The sequence below is a fragment of the Cajanus cajan genome, chromosome 7 (assembly GCF_000230855.2).
Source record: "Cajanus cajan strain Asha chromosome 7, NIPB_CcT2T_4, whole genome shotgun sequence".
NCBI lineage: Eukaryota > Viridiplantae > Streptophyta > Magnoliopsida > Fabales > Fabaceae > Cajanus > Cajanus cajan.
In genome coordinates, this window is record NC_138523.1 from 53,450,409 (window position 1) to 53,472,539 (window position 22,131).

At 32.8% G+C, this 22,131-nt stretch overlaps 3 protein-coding genes across 7 annotated transcripts; all 3 read right to left on the reverse strand.

The window, feature by feature from the left end:
* Nucleotides 1-106: 106 nt before the first annotated feature.
* LOC109794849 (pentatricopeptide repeat-containing protein At1g55630) lies at nt 107-5,513 on the reverse strand. 4 transcript variants are annotated; one of them, XM_029270585.2, is made up of 3 exons: nt 2,216-5,513; nt 1,229-1,437; nt 107-574 (listed from the first exon to the last, which is right to left on the reverse strand). In XM_029270585.2, exon 1 carries the CDS (start codon nt 3,758-3,760, stop codon nt 2,327-2,329), a length of 1,434 nt encoding a protein of 477 aa, XP_029126418.2. In that variant the 5' UTR covers nt 3,761-5,513; the 3' UTR covers nt 107-574; nt 1,229-1,437; nt 2,216-2,326. The 4 variants fall into 4 exon arrangements, with proteins under 4 accessions (XP_029126418.2, XP_020209879.2, XP_020209872.2 ...); XM_020354290.3 differs by having other exon boundaries at nt 1,229-1,444; XM_020354283.3 differs by having other exon boundaries at nt 1,229-1,396; nt 2,216-5,508.
* Nucleotides 5,514-6,003: 490 nt separating this feature from the next.
* On the reverse strand, nt 6,004-8,843 carry LOC109788420 (uncharacterized). Of its 2 annotated transcripts, none has more exons than XM_083060082.1 (5): nt 8,684-8,843; nt 8,365-8,550; nt 7,653-7,985; nt 6,523-7,272; nt 6,004-6,387 (listed from the first exon to the last, which is right to left on the reverse strand). In XM_083060082.1, exons 1-5 carry the CDS (start codon nt 8,757-8,759, stop codon nt 6,287-6,289), a joined length of 1,446 nt encoding a protein of 481 aa, XP_082916208.1. In that variant the 5' UTR covers nt 8,760-8,843; the 3' UTR covers nt 6,004-6,286. The 2 variants fall into 2 exon arrangements, with proteins under 2 accessions (XP_082916208.1, XP_020202734.1); XM_020347145.3 differs by having other exon boundaries at nt 6,463-7,272.
* A 1,698-nt stretch (nt 8,844-10,541) lies between these two features.
* LOC109791090 (uncharacterized) lies at nt 10,542-17,747 on the reverse strand. The gene is made up of 9 exons (XM_029270588.2): nt 17,608-17,747; nt 15,607-15,917; nt 15,186-15,386; nt 14,976-15,098; nt 14,721-14,758; nt 14,526-14,628; nt 12,380-14,371; nt 11,290-11,381; nt 10,542-11,091 (listed from the first exon to the last, which is right to left on the reverse strand). The coding sequence occupies exons 2-9, from the start codon at nt 15,673-15,675 to the stop codon at nt 10,905-10,907; spliced, it is 2,805 nt and encodes a 934-aa protein (XP_029126421.1). The 5' UTR covers nt 15,676-15,917; nt 17,608-17,747; the 3' UTR covers nt 10,542-10,904.
* Nucleotides 17,748-22,131: the final 4,384 nt, after the last annotated feature.

The following is a 22,131-nucleotide window of genomic DNA, read 5'->3' on the forward strand; positions in this document are numbered from 1 at the left end:
ATTTGTCTTATTAATTCAAATTACATAGAATATGAATTTGAGACAACTAACTACTCATCTGCCATTCTATTTCAGCAATTTTAAGTCCTTTCTTGGATGAGAAAAATAAGATCAAAATTTCAGTGTTCTTGCTTTGCAGTAGGGGTCAACACCCTAAAATGAAACATTCGTTTTCTATTCTCCTAGTCTCTCCTCTTCCCCTCTGGGTCCTAGCCCCTACATTCTAGGGACTCTAGTACCCAAAAAAATTGTACTGATCAATTGTCCTGTTAGGCTATTATACCTTGATTGTATGTATAGGAATGCCATACGGCAACTATGTAATATTTTAATCATTCTCAACTGAACAACTCAATCAAGAATAAATAAATATACGTATAAAACCATGGTAGAAACGACCAAGAGCCACTGAGACCAAAGAAGCAATGTCCGCGTTCATCATTACAGACAGCAGCCAGATACACGAGCCCCTGGACTTGGATGATGAATGTACACACTTGGGTTCGAATTTCTGAGTTGCCAATTCCATCGGTAGAAAATTGAAGAACTTCACCCCGTATGAGGTTGTACCACCCTGTATAATTTTAATTGCAGTAAGTTATAATTTTTGTAAATGTAGTTTCAAAAGTAAATCTAATCATGTTAAAAAAGAGCCTTTGGGGAAGCCTTGACACGATACATGAAAAACCGCACCAAAGCCGCCTACCTAAGAATCACTTAGTATGATAAATCACGGAAAATTAAGCCAAAATCTGTATGTAGGAAATTGAGGAACCCTTGGAAAAAATAATTGAAACTGGCATTTGTGGTTCCTACCTATGAAAATTTTCCAGAGAACAAAGATGGAAATTGGAACAAAACAAAAGCAAGTGCAATTAGTTATGAAAAATAAAAGCAGCTCTAAGTATCAATTTGGAAAGTGGCAATTCCACAAGAGAAGATAAAACATGTAGTCATGTACTTTATCTTCAATGCTATTGATTATGCAGATGATAGTGTTTTTAAGGCCAAAAAGAGTTGTTATCTACTATAAGTAAATAGTTATAAACTTCAATATGCCTAACAGCATAGGCATCTGCAATAAAAAGATCTCATGCAAGGTGAAGATTGCATTATTGCATAGCATCCTAATTTTTTGGACTTGGTGCTCCCATTCTGCATGCCTATCAAGTATCATGTATGAACTCAGTGCAAAATATCAAGCGAACAAATGAATCATAACAATAACCTGACAATAAGAGGGGATAAGCTTTCCAATCTTCATCTTGAATGTGGCAGCAGAGTAAATATCTGTCTTTGAATCCACAGAAAAGCAACCAGCTAAAGAATGTTGGTGGAAAGCAACAAAGAAGCCAGCAGACAAAATTGGCAACACTTTATGCAGCTGGTTCTTGCTCTGGATTTGGGGAAATGCACCAATGAACCAGGAGACTTAGTCTTGGAACTCAAAAATTAAAAGGACTTAATTATAAATTTAATCTTAAAATCATGAATAAAAGACATAAGTTTCAGCTGATATAAAACAATAATCAATAACATACAATGAAAATGATGTCATTTTAAATATCAAAAGAAGGGGATGTGCACGATAATTAAATATGTAATGGATCATTTATTAAATAAATAAAAAGTCCATCCTGTAACAAAGGCCATACTTGAAAAGGATTATAGAAAACAGTCATATTATAAACTATACAAAAGACATTTCACCTCAACATATCACTGTTGACTATACAAGTGATAAATCCAAAGCAAGAAGATGACTTTAAAATCTAATACACTATTTATTCTCTTTTTTTTTTCCCAGGGAAATACGGGTACATCTATAGATATTGTACCAAATTAATCAATCGGCTGTCAAGCATCCAGATTATAAATCCTTTATGCACTTTATAAGTTATAAATAGATACAGCAAAAGCCAATGAATAAGTTTACATACACCAGTTATAATTTAGATAACTTAAGCTCAAATAAAACTAGTTACTACCAAATGTACATAATGTTTACACTATAAAGAAACAAAGACGATTTAAGCACCCTGTTCTTGATAAATAAGCTCTGACAAATTCACGCAGATATGAAGGAAAAGAAGCAAAGCCTAAAATAAAGAACAAGAAATATTAATCATATTATGAAAAAATGGGCATACAGGTCAGTTACTGAGTGTAGAAATAAGTAAGAAATATATATATTAGGGAAGGGGGTACTACATACTTTATCTCTCCAGCTTCTAATCAGCTGAACAAGCAGCAGGTCATTGGTCTCAATTAACCAGATAAAATGTCGATGTCTCATGAGTTGACTAATACAACATGAAAATCTAGCTTATGCCTTATGCCCTTTGAATCTTGAATGCATGTGGGCATACTTCCCCCTCTCCGTCATCTGTCGTATCACTTCATGAGCATCAGCAGTCTTTCCAGCATTTCGCAAACAACTCGCTAATGAATCATAGACAACAGAGTTTGGACTACAACCTTTGGTCTCCATTTCCTTGAGCATTGAGCATGCCTCGTCAAATTTTCCCACCTTACATAATCCCCGAATTATGGAATTGTATGTATAAACATTTGGAATTTGTTCTCTAGAAACCATATCTTGATACATTTCCAGCGCTTTCTCAAGCTCACCAGCCACTACATATCCTGTTATCATTACAGTGTAAGCCACAACATCTGGCATGCACCCATTCTTTATCATTTCATCAAAAAAATATTTGCAAGCATCCAGATTCCCAGCTCTGCTGAGTCCATCTATCAATGTAGTGAAATGAAGCACAGTTGGGTCTATACCAATTTCTCTCATGTGATTTAAAAGATTGAGAGCTGCAAGTGGTTTGTCCCCTTTGCCAAGAACATGAAGAAGAATATTGAAGGTATGAAAATCTGGAGAAAATCCATTTCTACCCATCTCATCAAGCAGTCTGTGGAACTGATCCAACTTTCCAAGTCTATACTTGGCATACATGACAATATTGTAAGTTAAAATATCCGAAGAAAATCCATCAAGCATCATCTGCTGATAAACCCACTCAATCAACTTGTACTGGTTTAAAACAAGAAGACCATGCAGGATTGCATTGTATGAGTGCTTAAAAGGCCTAAAGTTAAACGTCTTTGATTTTATGAACCTCTCCACCAATTTCTTAGCCAACCCCGCCTCACCACAAGTCCGGATCAAGATGTTGAAAGTTCGAGCAGTAGCAGGAAGCCCTTTTTCAATCATCTCATCAACCAACCTCCACAACGCCTTAAACTCATCGCACTCAGCATATATGTTCATAACTAAGTGATACGCATTCGCAGTGTGCCGGTAACCCTCTTGCTGACTACACCACACAAAAAACTTATATGCCAGCTTCGCACACCTGGTCTTATTCTCACAATTTATGTTCTTCAAAATTCCAAAGAGAACCTCCCTCACAAGAAGCCCCGATGGCCTTACATGCAACTCACCTAAAACCAACCTGGCATCAAGACCAGGACCATCTTGCCGGAGTACCTCAAGAACCCTCTTAGCATCTAACTTAACAGTTTCTATGAACCCTTTCCTAAGTGAAAACTGCTTTTGGTTACCACCAAAATCATCCTTCAAATGGAGCCTTTCATCATAATCTGAACCCAGTTTTTTCAAAGGCTCCTCAATAAATTCAAATCCATCATCCCCATCAAACGGATGGCTGCATAATCTACGCAAAATAATCAACGAATGGGAAAATTTGTGGACCATTTTTGGACCTAAAAGGATTATTGAATTCATGGTTCGAATTCGAACCCATCATCTCCGAAAATTGCGCAACGAACGCGATTTGGGCAATGGTGGAATGGAGTTTCCTTGCGGTGAAAGCTTCCAGAAGCCCACTGTGCTAGCGAGTCGATGGATATTCATCAAATCGAAAACCAAGTTTCGCGAAACGGATAGATTCTAGAAGATCGACGAGAAAAACGCGAAGGGGCAAAATAGCGTACCGTGTCGAACGATATTTTGAAGTATTGGTCCAAACAACGTTGCGGTGTCGGGTAGTGGCATTATATGGAGCCGGAATTCATTGTCTGTGGTGCGAGTGAAGTGTGAAGAAAACAAAAATGGCGACTCTGCAAAACCCTAACACGGTGGAGCAAGGAAAAAGAAGGTGCATAACTCTTGACGCATCGTTTCATTAACGTGTATTTTTTAAAACTAATGGGTTTGGGCCTTTTCTGGTTAAATGAGTTTGGGCTTAAAGTAGTGTTAATTGCCTTTTGGGCTCAAGTCCAGTTTGATGTTGGCTGGTGATAAACACACCTCCATTTTTATGTAAATACACCCTTTTTTTTTTTTTTAAATATATGAAATTCTTAAATTACCCTTATTTGCACCTCTTTTCTTATTCCTCCTCCGCACGCACACCTCTCTTCTTCTTTCTCCTCCGCAACCTCTCCTTCTTTTTTTCAAACTTGTGCCAATCTGTAAACCTGGAGCAGTAGACCCAGGATCCATTATTCCGAATTAAAAACATAAGTAGACGGAAATTGCTTGAGGTCATACATAACAACAAGTTGGCATTTAATTTTTTGGTATATTTCAAGAATACCCCATGAATGAAAAACAATTACATTATTGAATAAACGAAGCTTCCAACACTACTTCGACCACCACCAATCAAGCAGAAAACCAACATCCAATAAAATAAATTAAAAATACAGAAGAAAAAAAAACTTGCAGAGAACCTTATGATTTGGAGGGGAAATCTCACAAACGGCCCACATTGCGCCCAAAAAGTCAAATGTTACAGCCGAGGGTAATGAGAAAAAGCAGACCCACATAGTCATTTGAACAATAAGGAAAGATAATGAAGTTGTGATCTCAACACTGGGTTGAAAGCAATGTGTCTAACTTGCTTATATTCTTGTTGCAGAAAAGGGGAATAATAGGAAAAATTTGTTGCAGAAAGTACTTTCTGGAATAATCAAGTTTTTATTATGAAAAGAATTTTCTGGAATAATAAAATTTTTTAGAAGAGAGGTGTAAAAAAAGAAGAGAGGTGCAGGGAGGAAAAAGAAGAGAGGTGTGCAGAGGAGAAAGAAGAAGAGAGGTGTGCGTGCAGAGGAGGAAGAAGAAGAGAGGTGCACAGAGGAAAAAAGAAAAAGAGAGGTGTAAATAAGGATAATTTAAGGATTTCATATATTTTATAAAAAAAAAAAGGGTGTATTTATATAACAATGGAGGTGTGTTTATCACCAGCCTTTGATGTTTGCACTGCCCTTCTTTCCACATTTTTTAAACAAAAATATTTTAAAGGAAATTAATTTGTGTTGTGTAATTAAAATTTTATTTGCATATTTATTTTTATTAAATATTTAATTTAATCATTTAAATAACTCTTATATAAAATACTAATTAACTTAGTCAATTTTAACACTTAATTCTTATTTGTTTTAAATAGCTTTAATAGTTGAATAATATATAAATAACAAAAGAAACGAAAATATGCATAAATCAAAATAATTCAACATACTTATACAAAATAAGTCAACATAACATGAAAGATACAAAATAGCAAAGATGTCAACAGTCGTTTCTAAATAAATAAAGCTGTAATTTTTTTCTCAAGAAAACACCGATTAATTTTTTACTTTTATATTTGATAAAATCATCTTCCAAAATATAAAATCGGCTAGTAATACTAAACATGCACTTCATCTCAAAAGTAATAATTTAAGATCATTTGCCTTCCAGAATCAGATAGTATGTTGGTACAGTTAAATCCAACAGTTTTTATGTCATAAATTTGTTTCAATTAACTTTTGTACTAATTGAAATTTTGTAATAGAGATCTTCTAATCAACGGTGGAGAATCGTTATTTCGAAAATAAATACAATGGATTATGTTTCTTGTTAATAGGTTTGACATGAAACAAATTAGAAGAAGAATTAACGAATGCTAGGGGAAAAATAATATAAAGCATTACTTAGGAGGAAGAAAAAAATTACAGGAAAAAAGCAATGAAGACACCAACAAATGGAAATGGAAATAGAAAATATGCATATTATCATATGGAACAGAGTTCAGCTACTAAGTAAAATAAACATGACAGAATACAAAATTATATATAGCCAGTTTTTTCTCTTAACCTTAAAATAACTCCTACATAAACATTATTAATTATTAATTATTAATTAATATTATAATCTAAATTCCACATCTACACAAACATATAATAACTTTCACATGAATCCACCATATACAAATATATCTAATTACGAGCACTGCACAAGTGTAGTATCCAATATCCAGGAAGAAATTCAGCGATCTTCAATTTGACTACTCTTGATTTCACCCACAACTTGGTTAACCTGTTCCACTTCTGCACCAGAATTTGTATTCTTGGATAAATCTCCACCTCCTGCAAGCAACCACAACAACATAAAAATCAAAATCAGAATTATACACAAAATATTTTGCAAAATTAATTCATCACCTTTTTCCTCAGATTTGCCAAACCAAGAGCCAACAACACCCTTAAGCTTGTCAACCACACCTTTTCCTTGACTGTTTGTGTTCACACAGCAATCTTTCTCTTCACACATTTTCTCATCCTCATTTGCCACTGCCTCTTCCTTCCGCTTATGCAAAGCTTCTGAGATTACCTCAGAAAGTGCCTTGTCTTCTTCACCAGGCCTTAGCTTCTCAGCCAAATAGTCCTTCACAGAAACCCCATCTTTTGTTTCACTTCCAACACCACCAGTCACCTTGGACTTCACTGCACTTCCTACCCCTGCAACCTTCTCATAAACTGGAGCTAATTTCTCTGTCAGAGAGTGAGCAATGTTCTTTCCATTTTGTGCAGTTGAGTCAGACATGTTAGGAGAAGCATCCCCACTTTTTTGGTGCTCTTCATTTGTTATCACCTTCTCCTTTATGTTGTCATTCTCTCCTGACCCCACCTCAGAAGCTATGACTTCTTTAGGAAAGACAACTTCATCGGTGCTTGCTTCATTCAGTGGTTGTTCTTCAACCGGGGTCGTGATGGTGTTAAAAGTTTGTCCAGTTTCTGCAGGGTTTGTATTGATGTTTGTGGATGATATGTTATCCTTAGTGAAGTGATCATGAGTTTGTGTTGCAGCAGAGAGGTGTGGCACAAACTGATCATGGCTTCCAGCAGGAGGGAATTCAGGATCAACAACTACAGATGGCTGGACATTTGGTTCTGGAGTAGGCTCTGGCTCATCCTTCACATTCATTCTCCCAAAAGATTCCTCAACTGGTGTGATTTCTATTTCATCCTTTTCTGTAAGCCATATCATTAAGCATGAAAAAAAAAAAAATTGAAGGTGCAGTTGGAAAAGAAAATTGGTAACCTTGTTGAATAGAAAGTCAGTAAAAGAACTCTACTCTAATTAATAAGTTCCCCCTTTCAACTCTAAAATATTAATCACGGAATTACAACAGTGATAAAATGCATGCATGATTTATATAATAAAATAAAAATATGAAGTTGGAAATATTTGCTCCAATAATTTTCCAGTCAACATTTGTGAGGAGTTAAATCCAATTTTTTCAATTTAACCATCAAATCTTTTAAATAGTACACTAATATAAGATATTAATGCATAATGCTAAGTCTCTACAAAAATTGAGTCATCAACTATTTTCAATCGTCCTACTTACCTACACCACTTGGATCAGGGACTTTGGTGTGATAACTGGGAGGCTTATACGTCTCAGGTGTACTTTCTGGAGCACGATGCTCTTCCTCCAAGCCTATTGATCTCTCCAAATTGTCATTTGGTACTGCTTTCTCTTCCACAGAAAATATTTCGGCTGACTCACTGTCTGTGTTTTGATCAATTTCAGTAGTTGAAGAAACGCCTCCAAGCAGTGCATCGTGACCAGGTTCTTCTCCCTTAACTGTTGTGCCTCCAAAATCATTTCCTGACTTTCCTAAATTTTCGACTTTCCCAGATGTAGGTGTAATAGTTTTAACATCTTCACTTTCATGAACTGCAGAAAGTTTGAGCAAATTGTCCAACTTAAATCAGTTTCCTTGTTAAAAGGTTTCAATTTCTTACCAAAAAAAAGTTTCTGAGTTCCTTCTATTTTGAAGAGAAACTAGAGAAGTATCTACAACTAAATGCCAAATTATAGGGTAAATTATGTTTTTAAGTACTCCAAACATAGTTAAATTTATTTTTCTCTTCGTAAATTTTAAAATCTTAAAAGTAACTTCTACTATTACTTTCGAATCTACATACATGTTACATGCCATTTCAAAATAATAGCATTGATTCACGCCATCATTGAAGAACAAAACAAAAACTACAATCCTTGTATTCTAATTTTTAACATATCTAATTGGAGATGATTTAGAAAATGAACATACTTAATGTTTCATGAACCTCTGGATCTTCAGTCATTTCTTCATCCTCATGATCATTAATGGTGTGTTGATCGTCATGACCACGATCAAGAACTTGATGGCCATGCTTTTTAATTGTGTCCTTAATTTTCTTAGCCTTTGCTTTGACCTTGTTCAGAACAGACTTCTTATCATGGTCAGAATATTGTTCTTCAGTACCATGTGTCATTATATCCAAAAAGTTGAATAGAAGAAGAAAAAAAAATCATTAGAAAAAAATATTGTAACATTAAAGAAGATGTCTTAAAATATAATACAACTTGTTTCTAAATGTGATTCATACCATGCTCCGAGGCAACAATGTGGGGGCTTTGTTCATCGTTCTCATGCTCTTGATTTTGAACTACTCTTGAATCCATTATTGTAAACAAAAGAAAAGTAACTGCTAATGATAATTACCAAAGAAATCAAAGGCTTAAACGTTATATAGAGAAGGCCGTTACATTCTATGCCACATGTGGCATCTCATAAGTGGAGACACGTGTGACATAACCGACATGTCTCTATCATTTGACACGTGTTGAGTAGTTGTGCTTACGTGGTCTCGTTAACAAAACTATTCTTGTCGTCTTGATATGGAAATTGGCCCCCTCCTAGATGGTTCGTCCAAATGTGAGTATCTACAAAAGTAAACTGTCATTTTCTCAGATGACACACTACAAGTGTCCCTGCCTCTTTGGAAGCAGAGGAAAGCTTAACATACGAAGTAGTTTTCTTTATTATTTCTTGACAACTGATGTACACAAATAATTGCAATATTCGACAACTTTGGATATGGTACGGTAAACACAGTGTCTAGTTGATTCTTTTTCTATTATTGATCGGATAAATTGTGGACACTTCAACTTCTTTAAGCTCCCGAATTTAGATGGGCATAAATGTCAACGACAGAACTGGTTGTTGTTTATGCCAAATGGGAGGCTGGGGGTACAAAGTTGTGTTCAAGAACTAATTAGGAGTACATGGCAGTTATTTTGTGTCATTTTCCTAATAATTGTGCAGGTAGAAAATTTGGGTACTACAGTTTTCACTCTTTTTTTTTTTGTTTTAAAAAAATGATCATAACAACTGTCGGCAACGGCACAAGTCTATTAAGAGACTTCTATGTTCATACTCCACAACTAGATATATATCCCATCATATATCTTCTATAATATAATCTATAACTATATAACTATTTATATATTTTTTATGATCTAGTAACTAGTAATATCAAGATATTTCGTATCTGTATTAAAATTATAATTTAAAAAATAAGATTAAATAGTAAAATATGTTAATTCAATTAATACGATAATTTATGTTTAAGTTTTAAAGTTTTAAATTTCATAAAATATTTTTATTTTTATTTTTTAATTATAAAAAATATAATAATCTATCAAATATCAAAATAATTATTAAAAAAATATTCTTTTACATTATATATATAAATAATTATTATTATTATTATATAACTATTTATTATGATCTATCAATTTATCTATATCTATCTACTCTATCTATAACTATAATAAAAATAATAGTCTTTTTTTAATTAATTTTATCTTTCTCTGACCACTTTTTAACTTTCTCTACAAACTACCCTCATTCTCCAAACATATTTCTTACTAGTAGCAATATACAGCAATTAGAAACTTGTCTTAATGTGGGTCTCTTTTCACGATTATTGGGTGGTATGAAACTTTGAGGCTTTGTGACAAATCAGGCCACAAGCCATGGCGTGAATCTTCAAGACTAGTCTGTCAAATTTCTTTTATGGTAATGGCTAGTTGGAACTTAGAGAGCGATAATAAGCAAGGTGGAGAAAGGAATATAGAGATGGCAACAAAGTTGGACAAATTCCTTGTCCCCACCCGTTGGCTTTCTCCAACATACTCTAAACAGTTTCTCTACTTTTTATTTTTCGTCAAAATTATTTATTATTGATGTTTGTATTGTCAAAAATGATACTGAAAAACTTGATTTTTTCAACGCAGCAAAGTACTCAAGTACCAAAAATCAATTACTAATTTTTCGATGACTAAACATAATAGGAACTCCTAAAATAAGCTTCTAACTACTGCTTATGAAAACCACTAATCAAGGTAACCTGACAGTTACTTGTACTCATAAGCCTGTTTTTCTTTATTCTAATCGCACTCTCAATCAAAAACATTCTTCTGAGCATCATAGATCTTAACTGTATATGTTACACATGCCAAAAATGTCAAACTGATGATAATCATTGGCTACATGACCTATATGAAGCTACAGCATTGTACCCCTGGCTCACTTGCCAACGTATCATACGACAAGAATATTGGATGGACCAAGTGGCCCAGAAAAAAAATTGGATGAGGTAAAACTGTTAGTACATGTACTGATGTACAGGATATAGGTCAAAACATAAGTGCAAACTGCAATGTACTATCTAAATTTGGTTCCTCCATTCGGGTTATGATGATAGCCTGCCTGCTTCACCACTCATGTATGTTTTCTATAAGCCACAGCTCCGGCAAAGAATTCTAATTCTTCTTACCATTCTTGAGATTGCGTAGAGCCATAACAAGCTGTTGTCTTTCTCCCTCTACCTCTGCAAATTTCAAACTAATCTCTGAATATCTTTCTTCCATGTCTTTCAGCTCACTTTCCATAGTCTTGTTCCTTTCCTTTAGCAGTGCAACTTCATTCAACAATTCATTTGTATCCTCACTGTCAGAGTAAGGAGACAAAATAATAGAAGTTAGTACTTACTTCTTGGATGACATGAGCAACATTATGATTTATGACAAATTTGACATCTGTTGCACCAACTTTCTATTACAAAGATAAAGAATGATAAAAGGTTCTTCACTTCATTATGTTCAAGGGAACTAGGATTCCGAAGGAAAGAAATGAATTTGATTTTACCTTCCAGGAGCCAGACAAACTTTGTTCTCAGTTGACTTGCCTATTTTTCCTGCTTCAGACTTACTAACAGCAGCACTTGCAGCATCCGTTCCCTTTTCATGTGACATATATAACAACAGTCTGAGTTATTATTCTAGAGAACCAAGATTAACTACTGCATGTAATGCAATGCTAAATTTAAACCTTGATCAGACATTTTCTTTTAGAACCATTTTAAGTTAGAGATTTTCTGCTTATTGACCTTGTTATGTATAGTTGTATCATGATTCATGGACCAGGAAGAAAAAAAATCACTTTTTCATTACTAAAGCTCCATAACTGGTTTTAAATTGTGCTTGCTTCTGTACATACATCAGTCATTGTGTATCCAGTTCCTTAAGAATTGACTTAACTGTTTAATAGTTGCACAAGTGACAAAGAAATTATTGATTTTCTGAAATACACAGAATATTTAACTCTGCATCACCATCCTCACTCGGTTAGGATGATTTAATGAGGGGATTCTATTATTTCTTTTTATATAAAAAGGTGGGTTCCATTTTGCAATAATTTTTCACATGGCTTTTGAATTTTATTTGTTGATACGAAGACTAAAATGTACGTTTATTTGTTTATATAAAAAGGTGTTTTTCATTGTTTGTTATTTTTCATAGTACTGTAAAATGTGACACATATTTAATCTTGAGAAATGAAAAGCAAATGTACTTTTCAAATAACCTGTTGTCAGCAGGTAATGAGATATTCCTAACACCTAAAATAGCTGGATTAAAAGCAAAGAATATAATCATTCCAAGAGAAGTACTACAAATCCGATTAGTTTAAATGTTTGTTATACTCTATAAAACCACCACTAGTCCACCACCCCGAGAAAAAGTTATTATATACTGGAGAAAAATCTACATATTATATCATTTTCCAAACTTTGTACTGATCTCTGCGGATTTTAATGTTATTACTTATTTCTCTTTAATATTATGTAGCGGCGCATAAGCTATAAGGGAGTAGTGTTACTATGTAACCTGTCCTAATATGCAACAGCAATATTCATGTTATTCACATTGGATTTTAAATATGGCATCTGAACAATTACCTTATGCCTTACGGATTTTGCCTTCTGGACATGTGCCTTAGCGGTAGGAGGCTCAGCACACTCATTGTCTTTTGATGCCAAATTCATATTTGTAACTGCAGCTCGTCCTTTGTTATTCTTGAGCTTCTTTTCCATAGCATTTAACTCTGTTTCCTTCTTCTTCAGCTCTCCTTCTAATTGAGATATATGTTTCTTCATATTTTCTTTCTCCACTTTTTCTTTATGCAAACTGTGTTTTATTTCATTATGCTGGTTCTTAAATGTTTCTACCTCAGACAGTAGGGTGCCCAGTATCATCTCATCATTTGGCATCATAAGTGGTCTTCCTTTATGGGCTATTTTTGCATCTTCCCTTGCCATGTCAGCCAAGTTCTTTGTTAGCTTGGTTTCAAATGCATCCTCTTCCATCAACATTTTAATTTGAGATCTGAGCATTTGTATTTGCTTTGAAAATGAAGCATCCTTTTCTTCCCTGTGCCTTTCTGCATCCTCAAGTTGTTTAGACTTAACTTCTAGTTCTTGTGACATCTGTTTTATTGTTTTTGATTTTGAATCTATTTGATCCAAAAGCTCTTGCATTTTCAAATCATTCTGTTCTGTGATAAGCCTGAGCTCTTGATTGCATTTATGAAGCATTTCTTCTATTAGCTTGTTCTGGTGCCGCAATTCATCAGCTTCTCCTACTGCTTTCATAGTCATCTTTTCATTCTCCTCAACTTTTTGAGACATTTCAACAGAAAGCAATCTGTATTCCTCCTCAAAACGCTCAGATGCAACAGCATTATTATGTCTTGTCTTTCTCAAGGCCTCTTCTGCTTGGATTGCCCGTTCTTCCTGCTCAGTTTTTGCACATTGCATAGCATGGAGATCTTCTTCAAACTTATCTGCCTGCATTTTCAGTTCTTTCTCCAAAGACTTGACTTCATTTTCAAGTTCTTTGATGCAGACCAGGGATGCTGAAAATTCATCTTCCTGCGCCTTTAGCTTTTCTTCTAATCTCTCTACTTGGGATTCAAGTTGTTGTATTGTAACTAAAGAAGATGAATGTTCACTTTGTAACATGATGTGTTGTGCTTCATCTTGCTTTAACCTCAAAGAGATTTCTACATTTTCCTTCTTAAGAAGATCATACTCTGAAGTGAGATCTTTTATTTGCTCACTTAGTTCCTCACGTTGCTTATAGCAATTGTCTATTTCATCATTCTGGTCTGCAATTTTTTGCCGCAAGAGATCTAATTCTGTGGCATCATCGTACTGTTTAGAAGTCCTTTGGGATTTTTTATTGGTAGATAGATCCAATATTTCCTTATTCTTTTGTTCCAGCATTGCTTCAAGGTCTGTCACAGCCAAAAGTAATTCAGAATTTGAGTCTTGTGTCTTCCGCATTTGCAATTGAAGATTGGCATTCAATTCTTTTTCATAAACAAGCTCTTCCTTTATTGCCTCTAACTGAAGCTTAGTATCTTCAATCTCAGACTTGAAGATTTTAGGGGTTTTACTCTCACTATTGAAGTTCTGCTGGGACTTTAGTTGCTCATATTTGGTTTTAAGCAAATCTCTCTCCTCTCTGAGGCTGATTATTTGTCTTGACAAATTCTGTCCCCTGCTGCTTTCTTTTTCTATCTGTTTTCGTAGTGATTGTAACTCTATTTCTGATACTTCTGCCTGCCTCTTTAAGGAAGAAATTTCACTTTTGAGCTTTTCAGTGGCATTATCTGAAGGCTCATGTAATCTTTCTCTAGGGAGATTGTCTTCCAGGCTGTTAGTCCAGTCACCTAAACTTCCATCTGATGCTGAACCAATTGACCAGTTTGTGTTTGACCTCTCATGCACTTGGTTTTCTGTTGCAATGGCCTCCTTAACAGTTCTTTTTGATGGCATTGAATTTTGTCTGAAGCTATAAGGATCCTCCCATGAAGCTACCCCGGGACTAATGCCATTAGATGCATCTTGCTCAGAATACTCGGATCTGGTCCTCGCCATGTGCCCATTCTATAAGATAATAACAAAAACTAATATAACTAAAATTCTATAAATGAGTTATTTCTTAGCATAACTTATCCTCTTCAGAAGTTTATAATTAGGAAAGTTTCAACAGTGTTAAATAGAATTGTTAACCATATAAAAGTATCTTATAAGACCTTACTTCATCAACATTATAACTTTCATGATCTGTACTGCCATAGCTCAGCTGGTGTTTCAAGCTTCCGTCACTGCAAAGCCCCTCAGCTCCATTATATTCCCCATTGCTGGAATTAAGTATAAGGTTAAGAGAACATAGTGAGAAACGTAGGGAAAATTGTAATGTTTAAATTAACAGGCTGTAATGGTTCATTTTCACCTTTCAGCAGTATATCCTTCCACGTTTTGAATAGTCACCTGTCTCAACAATTCTTATGTGAGAAATATAAAATTGAGTGGTATTTGTAATCTGATTATGTTAAAGTACTTTTCATTCTTTAGTGTGAAAGGAAACAAAGCTCTCAAAAAGCTCAAATCCTTGAGACATGTTAAGAAATGAATAATGTGAAAGTGCTTGTTGAGAATTGAGAGTGTGACAAGAAGCAAGGGATGGAGGGAGATAAAGAGTACTAACATGTAAAACTATGCCTGAATTGGCAAACTTTAGGGGAAGAGAAATAGTCAATGGCTCAGTCTCTGCAACAAAATCAGCAAAATCAATTGAGGCTTCTCCAAGAAAGCCAGATTTTGAAGATCCCTGCAAGAGCCCACAAAGTTTAGACATCCCAACCAACCAACATCCTACTTGAGTAAAGGACAGTGTGAAATTACAACTACTGCTTACAGTTGAAACAATGAAATGGTAGATTTTCTCATGAATTTTTCCTGACTTTGCATCCCTAACAAGTTTAACTGGCTCAAAAACTGGATTCTCCCATGAGCAGGTCCCATCTTGGACAGCAGTTTTCTCAAGTTTCACTGTTGTCTTCCCAACATCATCTGGCACCAAAGACACCATTATTGCAGACTTTTTCATCTTTGGCACCTGATAAAATAGGAGAGACATAGAACAAGCTCAAAAACACTGCCTGCAGAATCAGTACATTGGTTTGTGCATAACATATTTCCTTCACTACACAAACTGTCAAACTCTTCTAACTAAAACAATTGTGCCATACTGTGTAAATTTCAAACTCTAACAACCTATTTTTAGATTTAATAGCGACTAAACTCTAGGGATTTGTTTTTGTCTGTCTTACACTCACCTGAGTTGCCTGAAAATCCAGTTTGAACACAGCTTTGATCTTGTTCTTCTTGCTCCATGACTTGAACATGTTTTCAGGTTGATAAATATGGCGGTTGCAGGGATGCAGATGCAAGACCAGACTCTTATAAGCGGCACCTCATTGGTGAGGAAATGCTATGTGTTGATTTTGAAACTGGGGTATTTATTAAGCGTGACAAATTCAATTAATGACAGGAATGAAGTGTCAGCGTCTTCAGAAAGCCAAGAGTCTTGTGAGTTGTGTACCTCCTGGTTTCTTGGCTAAGATACTGAACTTGCATTAGTAGCAAACTAACAAAAAAGCAATAGAGAAAATAAAACTGATATTAGAAGCTTCTCCGCATGTCTTCATGCACCAAAGATAATGTAAAGGGAACACAGCTGAATCCCATTATGGTCGACTTTTTACTTTATTTCAAGGACAAAGGAGTGAGGAAAATCAAAATGACAACATTGACCAAACACATGAGTGTAAATCACGGTAAACAAATTCCTTTTATTAATATTAATATTTGTCTTGAGTTAAAATTCCAATAAAATAATTACTTTTACTATATTACCTAACTCAGATTTATCTTGAAATGGAGTTAGGAAAAGAGGTTTAAATCAGCAGCTGGATTGTAATTGTTCCGGCATTTAAATGGGAATGAGAGAGACATTTCATTTGACCAAATTTACCAAGAAATCTAATTTTTTTCCAAAGGGTTTAGTGAAAAGATAGAGAAATAACAGTGTCCATGTGCCTGTGTGCTGTCTTTGATAAGCACCAACCCACCAAGACATAAATGTAGCACCTTTCTGCTGTAAGGGCATGATGAAGAAAGTTTACTCAGAAATGAGTTGTAAATGCAAAGAGGTATGGTCCCCACAAGTGTTGAGCCTTCTTCAACATGTCTCTAAGAGGCAATATGCAAATAAAATAAAATACAACAACTGCATTCGTAAAACAAGGCAGAGCAAACTAGGCATTTGTGAACACTGAACACAAATTCAGCACATGCCATGTCGGCGGCCAAACAGATCCTTAACGTGTTGAAATTATTTTTCTCATGTATATTAAATAATAAGCAATTAACACATCAACAATAAGATAGAAACCCTTTAAAATAAAAACCACATATTATTTGATGCATATCATTGAAAAGAAAATTCAAACAAATCAATAAATTTAATTAAAATTTAGGTGCCTAACACATGACATGAGACTCACTTCACAAGATCTGAAAAATATAATAAATTATAATTATATATATACACACAGATACATCCTTTCCGGAAAAAAAAAATGTTATGCAAGCCCTAAATCCTAAAAAAATGTTACAAACTAATTAAAATGTGTAAATCCGAAAAAAAAATGCCTCTTTTAATAAATATTTTTTCATACACATGATGAAGGAACCCTATCACATACTTGATGAACATAGTTAACGTAAAATAGAGTCTTTTAGTTGCAGGAAAAATGGTCTTCTCAAATGTGGTACGCATAAAATAAAAAAATAATAACAGTATAGCATTATATAAAATAATCGAGCATCAGGTATCTAGAAAAAGTGGCTAGTGTGGTCCACCATGAGAGAGAACCTAGGCGTATAGAATGAGAAATAAGAACGTAGTGATCCACATAGCCCCATAGAAATTTAAAGTCTTGGTGTTGCAGAAGTGAAATTTAAGAGTGATTTCCAACGCCCCATTCCATTAGAGATATCAGTGTCAAGTCTAGTGTAGTTAGTAGCAGCTAGTTGGATGCGTATCCAACCCTTGAAGCCATTCATTTGCCATAAATCAAAATACCAACTTCTTTTGCTACTTTTTTGGTCATTGTAAAAAATATATATAGGTCCTCCCTCATTCATCTTTTCTTGGTTACCTGTCTCCACAACTCACTTTCTTCCTACCACACTGAGGGCTACAACTTTTCTCCCATGTCTCAGACTTTGGTTTTGCATCATCATCATCATCATAAAAATAAAAATTGAATTACCTTTTCAAAAGTGACCACAAATCATGGATTGCGAAGCACGGCGTGGAATTGGGATAAGAGGTAGTATGTGGTTGGACTAGTGGTAATGGAGGTAGGACCAAAAGGCTAAAGCTGACGAATAAAAATTGGCTAACAAAGAATTAAAAATGAGTGCCCCACTTTCACAAAAATCAGGCTTTGAGATTTCATGAAATAATGAAATCAGTTCTCCCTATTCAATGCGGGAATCTTCACTTCTTTTTTATAGGTACAAATATCTTCAGTTTAATCGTGCCATTGCCCATTTATGTTTGCCAGCTACGGGGCTATGTAATTTCTTTTTAAGTAAATCAAAATTCACAAATCTTGTTAAAGTATAAATATTTTTAATTTTTAATTATATATATATATATATATATATATATATATATATTAATTAAGTGCGAATTGCTATGTTGTATAAAGTATTTTTAGAAAAACATCATCAAATTCAGTTTTTTTATATATAAATAAAAATTAACATTTTTAATGATTTATCAATAATTAAAAATAATTTCTTGCAGCAATATAAGTTATTTATCTTAAATTGAAAATATAATATAATATATATATATATATATATTTAAAAAATATATTTATTTAAATTTTAAATGTAATTTATATATTCAAATATATTATTTATTTTTATATATAATTTATTATTGAATTTAGCCTTTAAGTGAATTTTAATTTGGATCCTTTTTAAAAAATTATTTTTTATCACACTAAAATTTAGAATAATTATTGTTATGCAATTATTTATAATTATTTTTTTACTCATTAAAAGACTAAGTAATCATTTCTAGATTTATCTATGGTGACAATGTATTAGTATGTAATGCTTTTAAATTTTTTTATAAATTCTTAAAATTAATGATATTTATCTACCTAAAAATTATTATTAAAGATAAAAAAAATTATATTTTAAAGGAATAAAAATTAAATAAAAATATTTAATAATAACTAAAATCAAAATTTACTCATTTTAAAATTATAAAATCAATATTTAGAAACATGAAAAAACAAAGGAAAAAAAATTATAATAACCAAAATCAAAATCACTCATTTTAAAATAGACATTTAAGTAAGTTATTAATTACCATCAATTTTGTGTTGCCATCGATATTTAAATTAATTTAACTTAAACAATAATCTCAATTTTATGTTTTAAGTAATTATGTTTAATAGGTTTTCTCATTTAATAATTTAACTTAAATATGATTGTCTCTCTTAAATAATATATGGTGGGTATAACAAAAGTTATTTAATTAATAGTTAATATAAATTTAATATAATTAAATGCATCAAAATTAAACATATTTTTTATCGTGTCTTACCTTAATTGATATTTTTACTTTTAAAAATACTTTTTTTTTATCAAATGTCAATAAATATTTAGTGATCGTACAAACTCTTTAAAATGTATTTGGTCAGTATTTTTTAAACACCTTTTTATCATTTATAATAATCCTACCTTACTTAAAAAAATAGATAATATTTCATGAAAGACTTTATGATTTTTAAGAAAATATATATCAATATAAATTACTAGAATCAACGTAGTACATGAAAAAGAGTTGACATATTTTGATCCTTATTTTTTATATTTGACCACCATAATATTGTATTTGGATGGGAGACTTGTGAGTTAAAAACTAATTTCATTCACAATATCATCATTATCATTATTCTAAGAGTTTTTATAATATTGCAAGTGAAAGGTGATTATTTTCTACAATTTAATACACATTTCTTTTGGCAACTGTGGAAAGTTAAAAAAAAAACAAAAACACAAAACGAAAATACCAAAAGAAGGGTAGGTGTCGACAAGACAGCTATGTAATTCCCATGCAATCAAACGTGAGTTGTTCAATCACTTCATTAGGCGGTGACATCCAAGTGAGCTCTCCTCCGCTGCTGGTTTTCCTCGCAAGTATGTCTGCTACCTTGTTTGCTTCTCTATTTATGCAGTTGAGTTTAGTATTCCAGGTTCTTCTCCGGAAGTGGTTGATCTCTTCAATAACCTCAAAATGTAAGTGTCTCGGGTTATCACCTTCGATTATTCCCTTCAGGACTTCTTGGCAGTCAGATTCGCATATGATATTTCTCCAACCTTTGTTCCAGCAAGTCTTCAGGCCAATTTTAATGGCGAGTAATTCAGCTAAAATGTGATCTCCTTTTCCCATGTGTTTCGAGAAGCCAAAGAGCCATTTGCCATTACAGTCCCGAATAGTTCCACCAATCGTCATACTGCTAGAGGATGGGTTGAAGCTTCCATCCACATTGACCTTGACGAACAGATCAGCTGGGGGATGCCATTGTTTATTTTCATCACTGATCCCGTGTGATTTCTTCATGGAGCTTAGGTCTGACAGGTTAGTGTAAACATAGCAGATGGTTTTGTTAATATCCCACTTTTCTTCATCAAAAATGTAATTGTTTCTCCATCTCCAAGCCCTTTAATACACATTTCTAAATCTTATATAATTTTAATAAGTAAATATTAATTACTTATTAAAATATTAAATGATGTGTACCTAAATTATTATTAGAAATTAAAAATATTTGTTTTAGAGATAAAAATAACTATTTGGAAAAAAAATAAACTTAACAACCAAAACAATTATTTTAATGCTAAATTTACTTTTTTTCCTTTATGATATTCAATTCATGATTTTGGTTTCTGTTTGTTAGTTTAGCGATTTTAGTTCTCCAATAATCCAATTTTAATTTTATTTTTAAATATCTATTTATTAACGTTAAAATTATAAAGTTGATCACAACTCAATATAAAATAGATAATGTGATGGAGCGACATAGTTTGCAACATAACTTGGGAGCAAATTTTGTGTAAAAAATATGGGGGACAAAATTTGTAACAAAGTGAAAGGTTGAAACACAAAATGCGATTAAATCCCACAACACTCATATACATTACTCAACCAATTAGACTCAATTGGTAAGTGAAACAGTTTTTTTTTTTTTTTTTTGATAATTATGTTTTTGATAGTTAGTCTTTTAATATATAAAAGTAATTATTTTTCTATTTACGGTGAATAAAATCATATCCAACTTATTCCTTTTTCCAAATCATTTTATATGATAGTATTTTAGTGTGTGTAATATATTGGATAAATTTTTTATTTTATAAATTTTGAACATCTACATCACATTTTATATTTTTTATAAATAATTTATATTATAATACAAAATTAATTTTAACTATGAATGGTTTTTTTCAAAAATATTAAAATTAAAAATATAAATATAAATATAAAAAGATAAATTAATAGAGATAACAAATCAAAAAATATATATAAAAAACGTTATCGTAAAAAAATAACTAAAAACATTATTATTAAAGAACAATCCATAAAAATACTCATTCAATATAATTTTGGTAGGTTCAATCCTTAATCAATGTGTACAATTTTTTTAAAGAGAAGTCAACCTCTTATTGAGAGATTAGTCCTTTTTTTTTTGTCATGAAATACCTTGATTTAAAAAACAACAAAGTGAGAATTTAACACACTTTATATAGATATAAAATACAATAATTACTTAATTGTTGTTTTGCTGATTAATAGATTGCTTGGACATATAATAATTTTATATTTAGCAAACAAAAATGTCATAAATATAATGAAGGTGATATCATGACATATATTACGTACACCAACTCCCTAAACCCACTGTACGAAGTATAAAAGTACATCCAATAACAATGCAAAATGAAAACATAATCAAACAAAACCGAAAAAGATCAACAACTAAATCTAGCTTTTATCTCCGGTTGGGACAAAATAGTATCAATAATTTTAATCAGCATAAAGATAGAATCAATCTTTATAAAAAGGTGAATCTCTCTGTTTTTATCATTTCGTTTTGTTGTGTTAGATGGGGTACGTTGATACCATAGGCAAAGAACTAGGATTAGGAAAATTGAAAAGAAATCCCTTGCAATGTCTCTTTCAAAGAGTAACAAAGTGAAGTTCGTTACTTGTGAGGTTTGTTCATAAGCTACTTGCCTTGTTCAGTAGAAGTTCCAGGTCACGACCTATCGTCTATCAAACTTAATTTTTGACGCAATACCATGATTTGGCTATGCTTGGTCCCTCATTGCACATGCTATCTTAATCTATGCTTCTTAATCTTATCTCCCACTCTCAATGTCACATATAAAAACAAGGATAGATATGGCATTGTTGACTATTTATAACTTCTTTTGTTCTTTACGATGGATTTGATAGAGAGAAAATACATACATGAAAAATAAAATATATTAAAAAAGAAAGAGAAAAGAGCGTGGAACCCATTTTTAAAATTTTTCCGCTCTTCTATTTCTCACTCAATTTATCTCAATCAAATCATGATGTTATTGGTTAGTTGTTTTCTTTTTATCTATAAATTTTTTTTAAAAAAGTTAATAAATAAGAAGACTAAGATGGCGAATCTTGGGTAGATCAGGATTCAGGAAGTGGGGTGTGCACTTGATTTAAATATTTT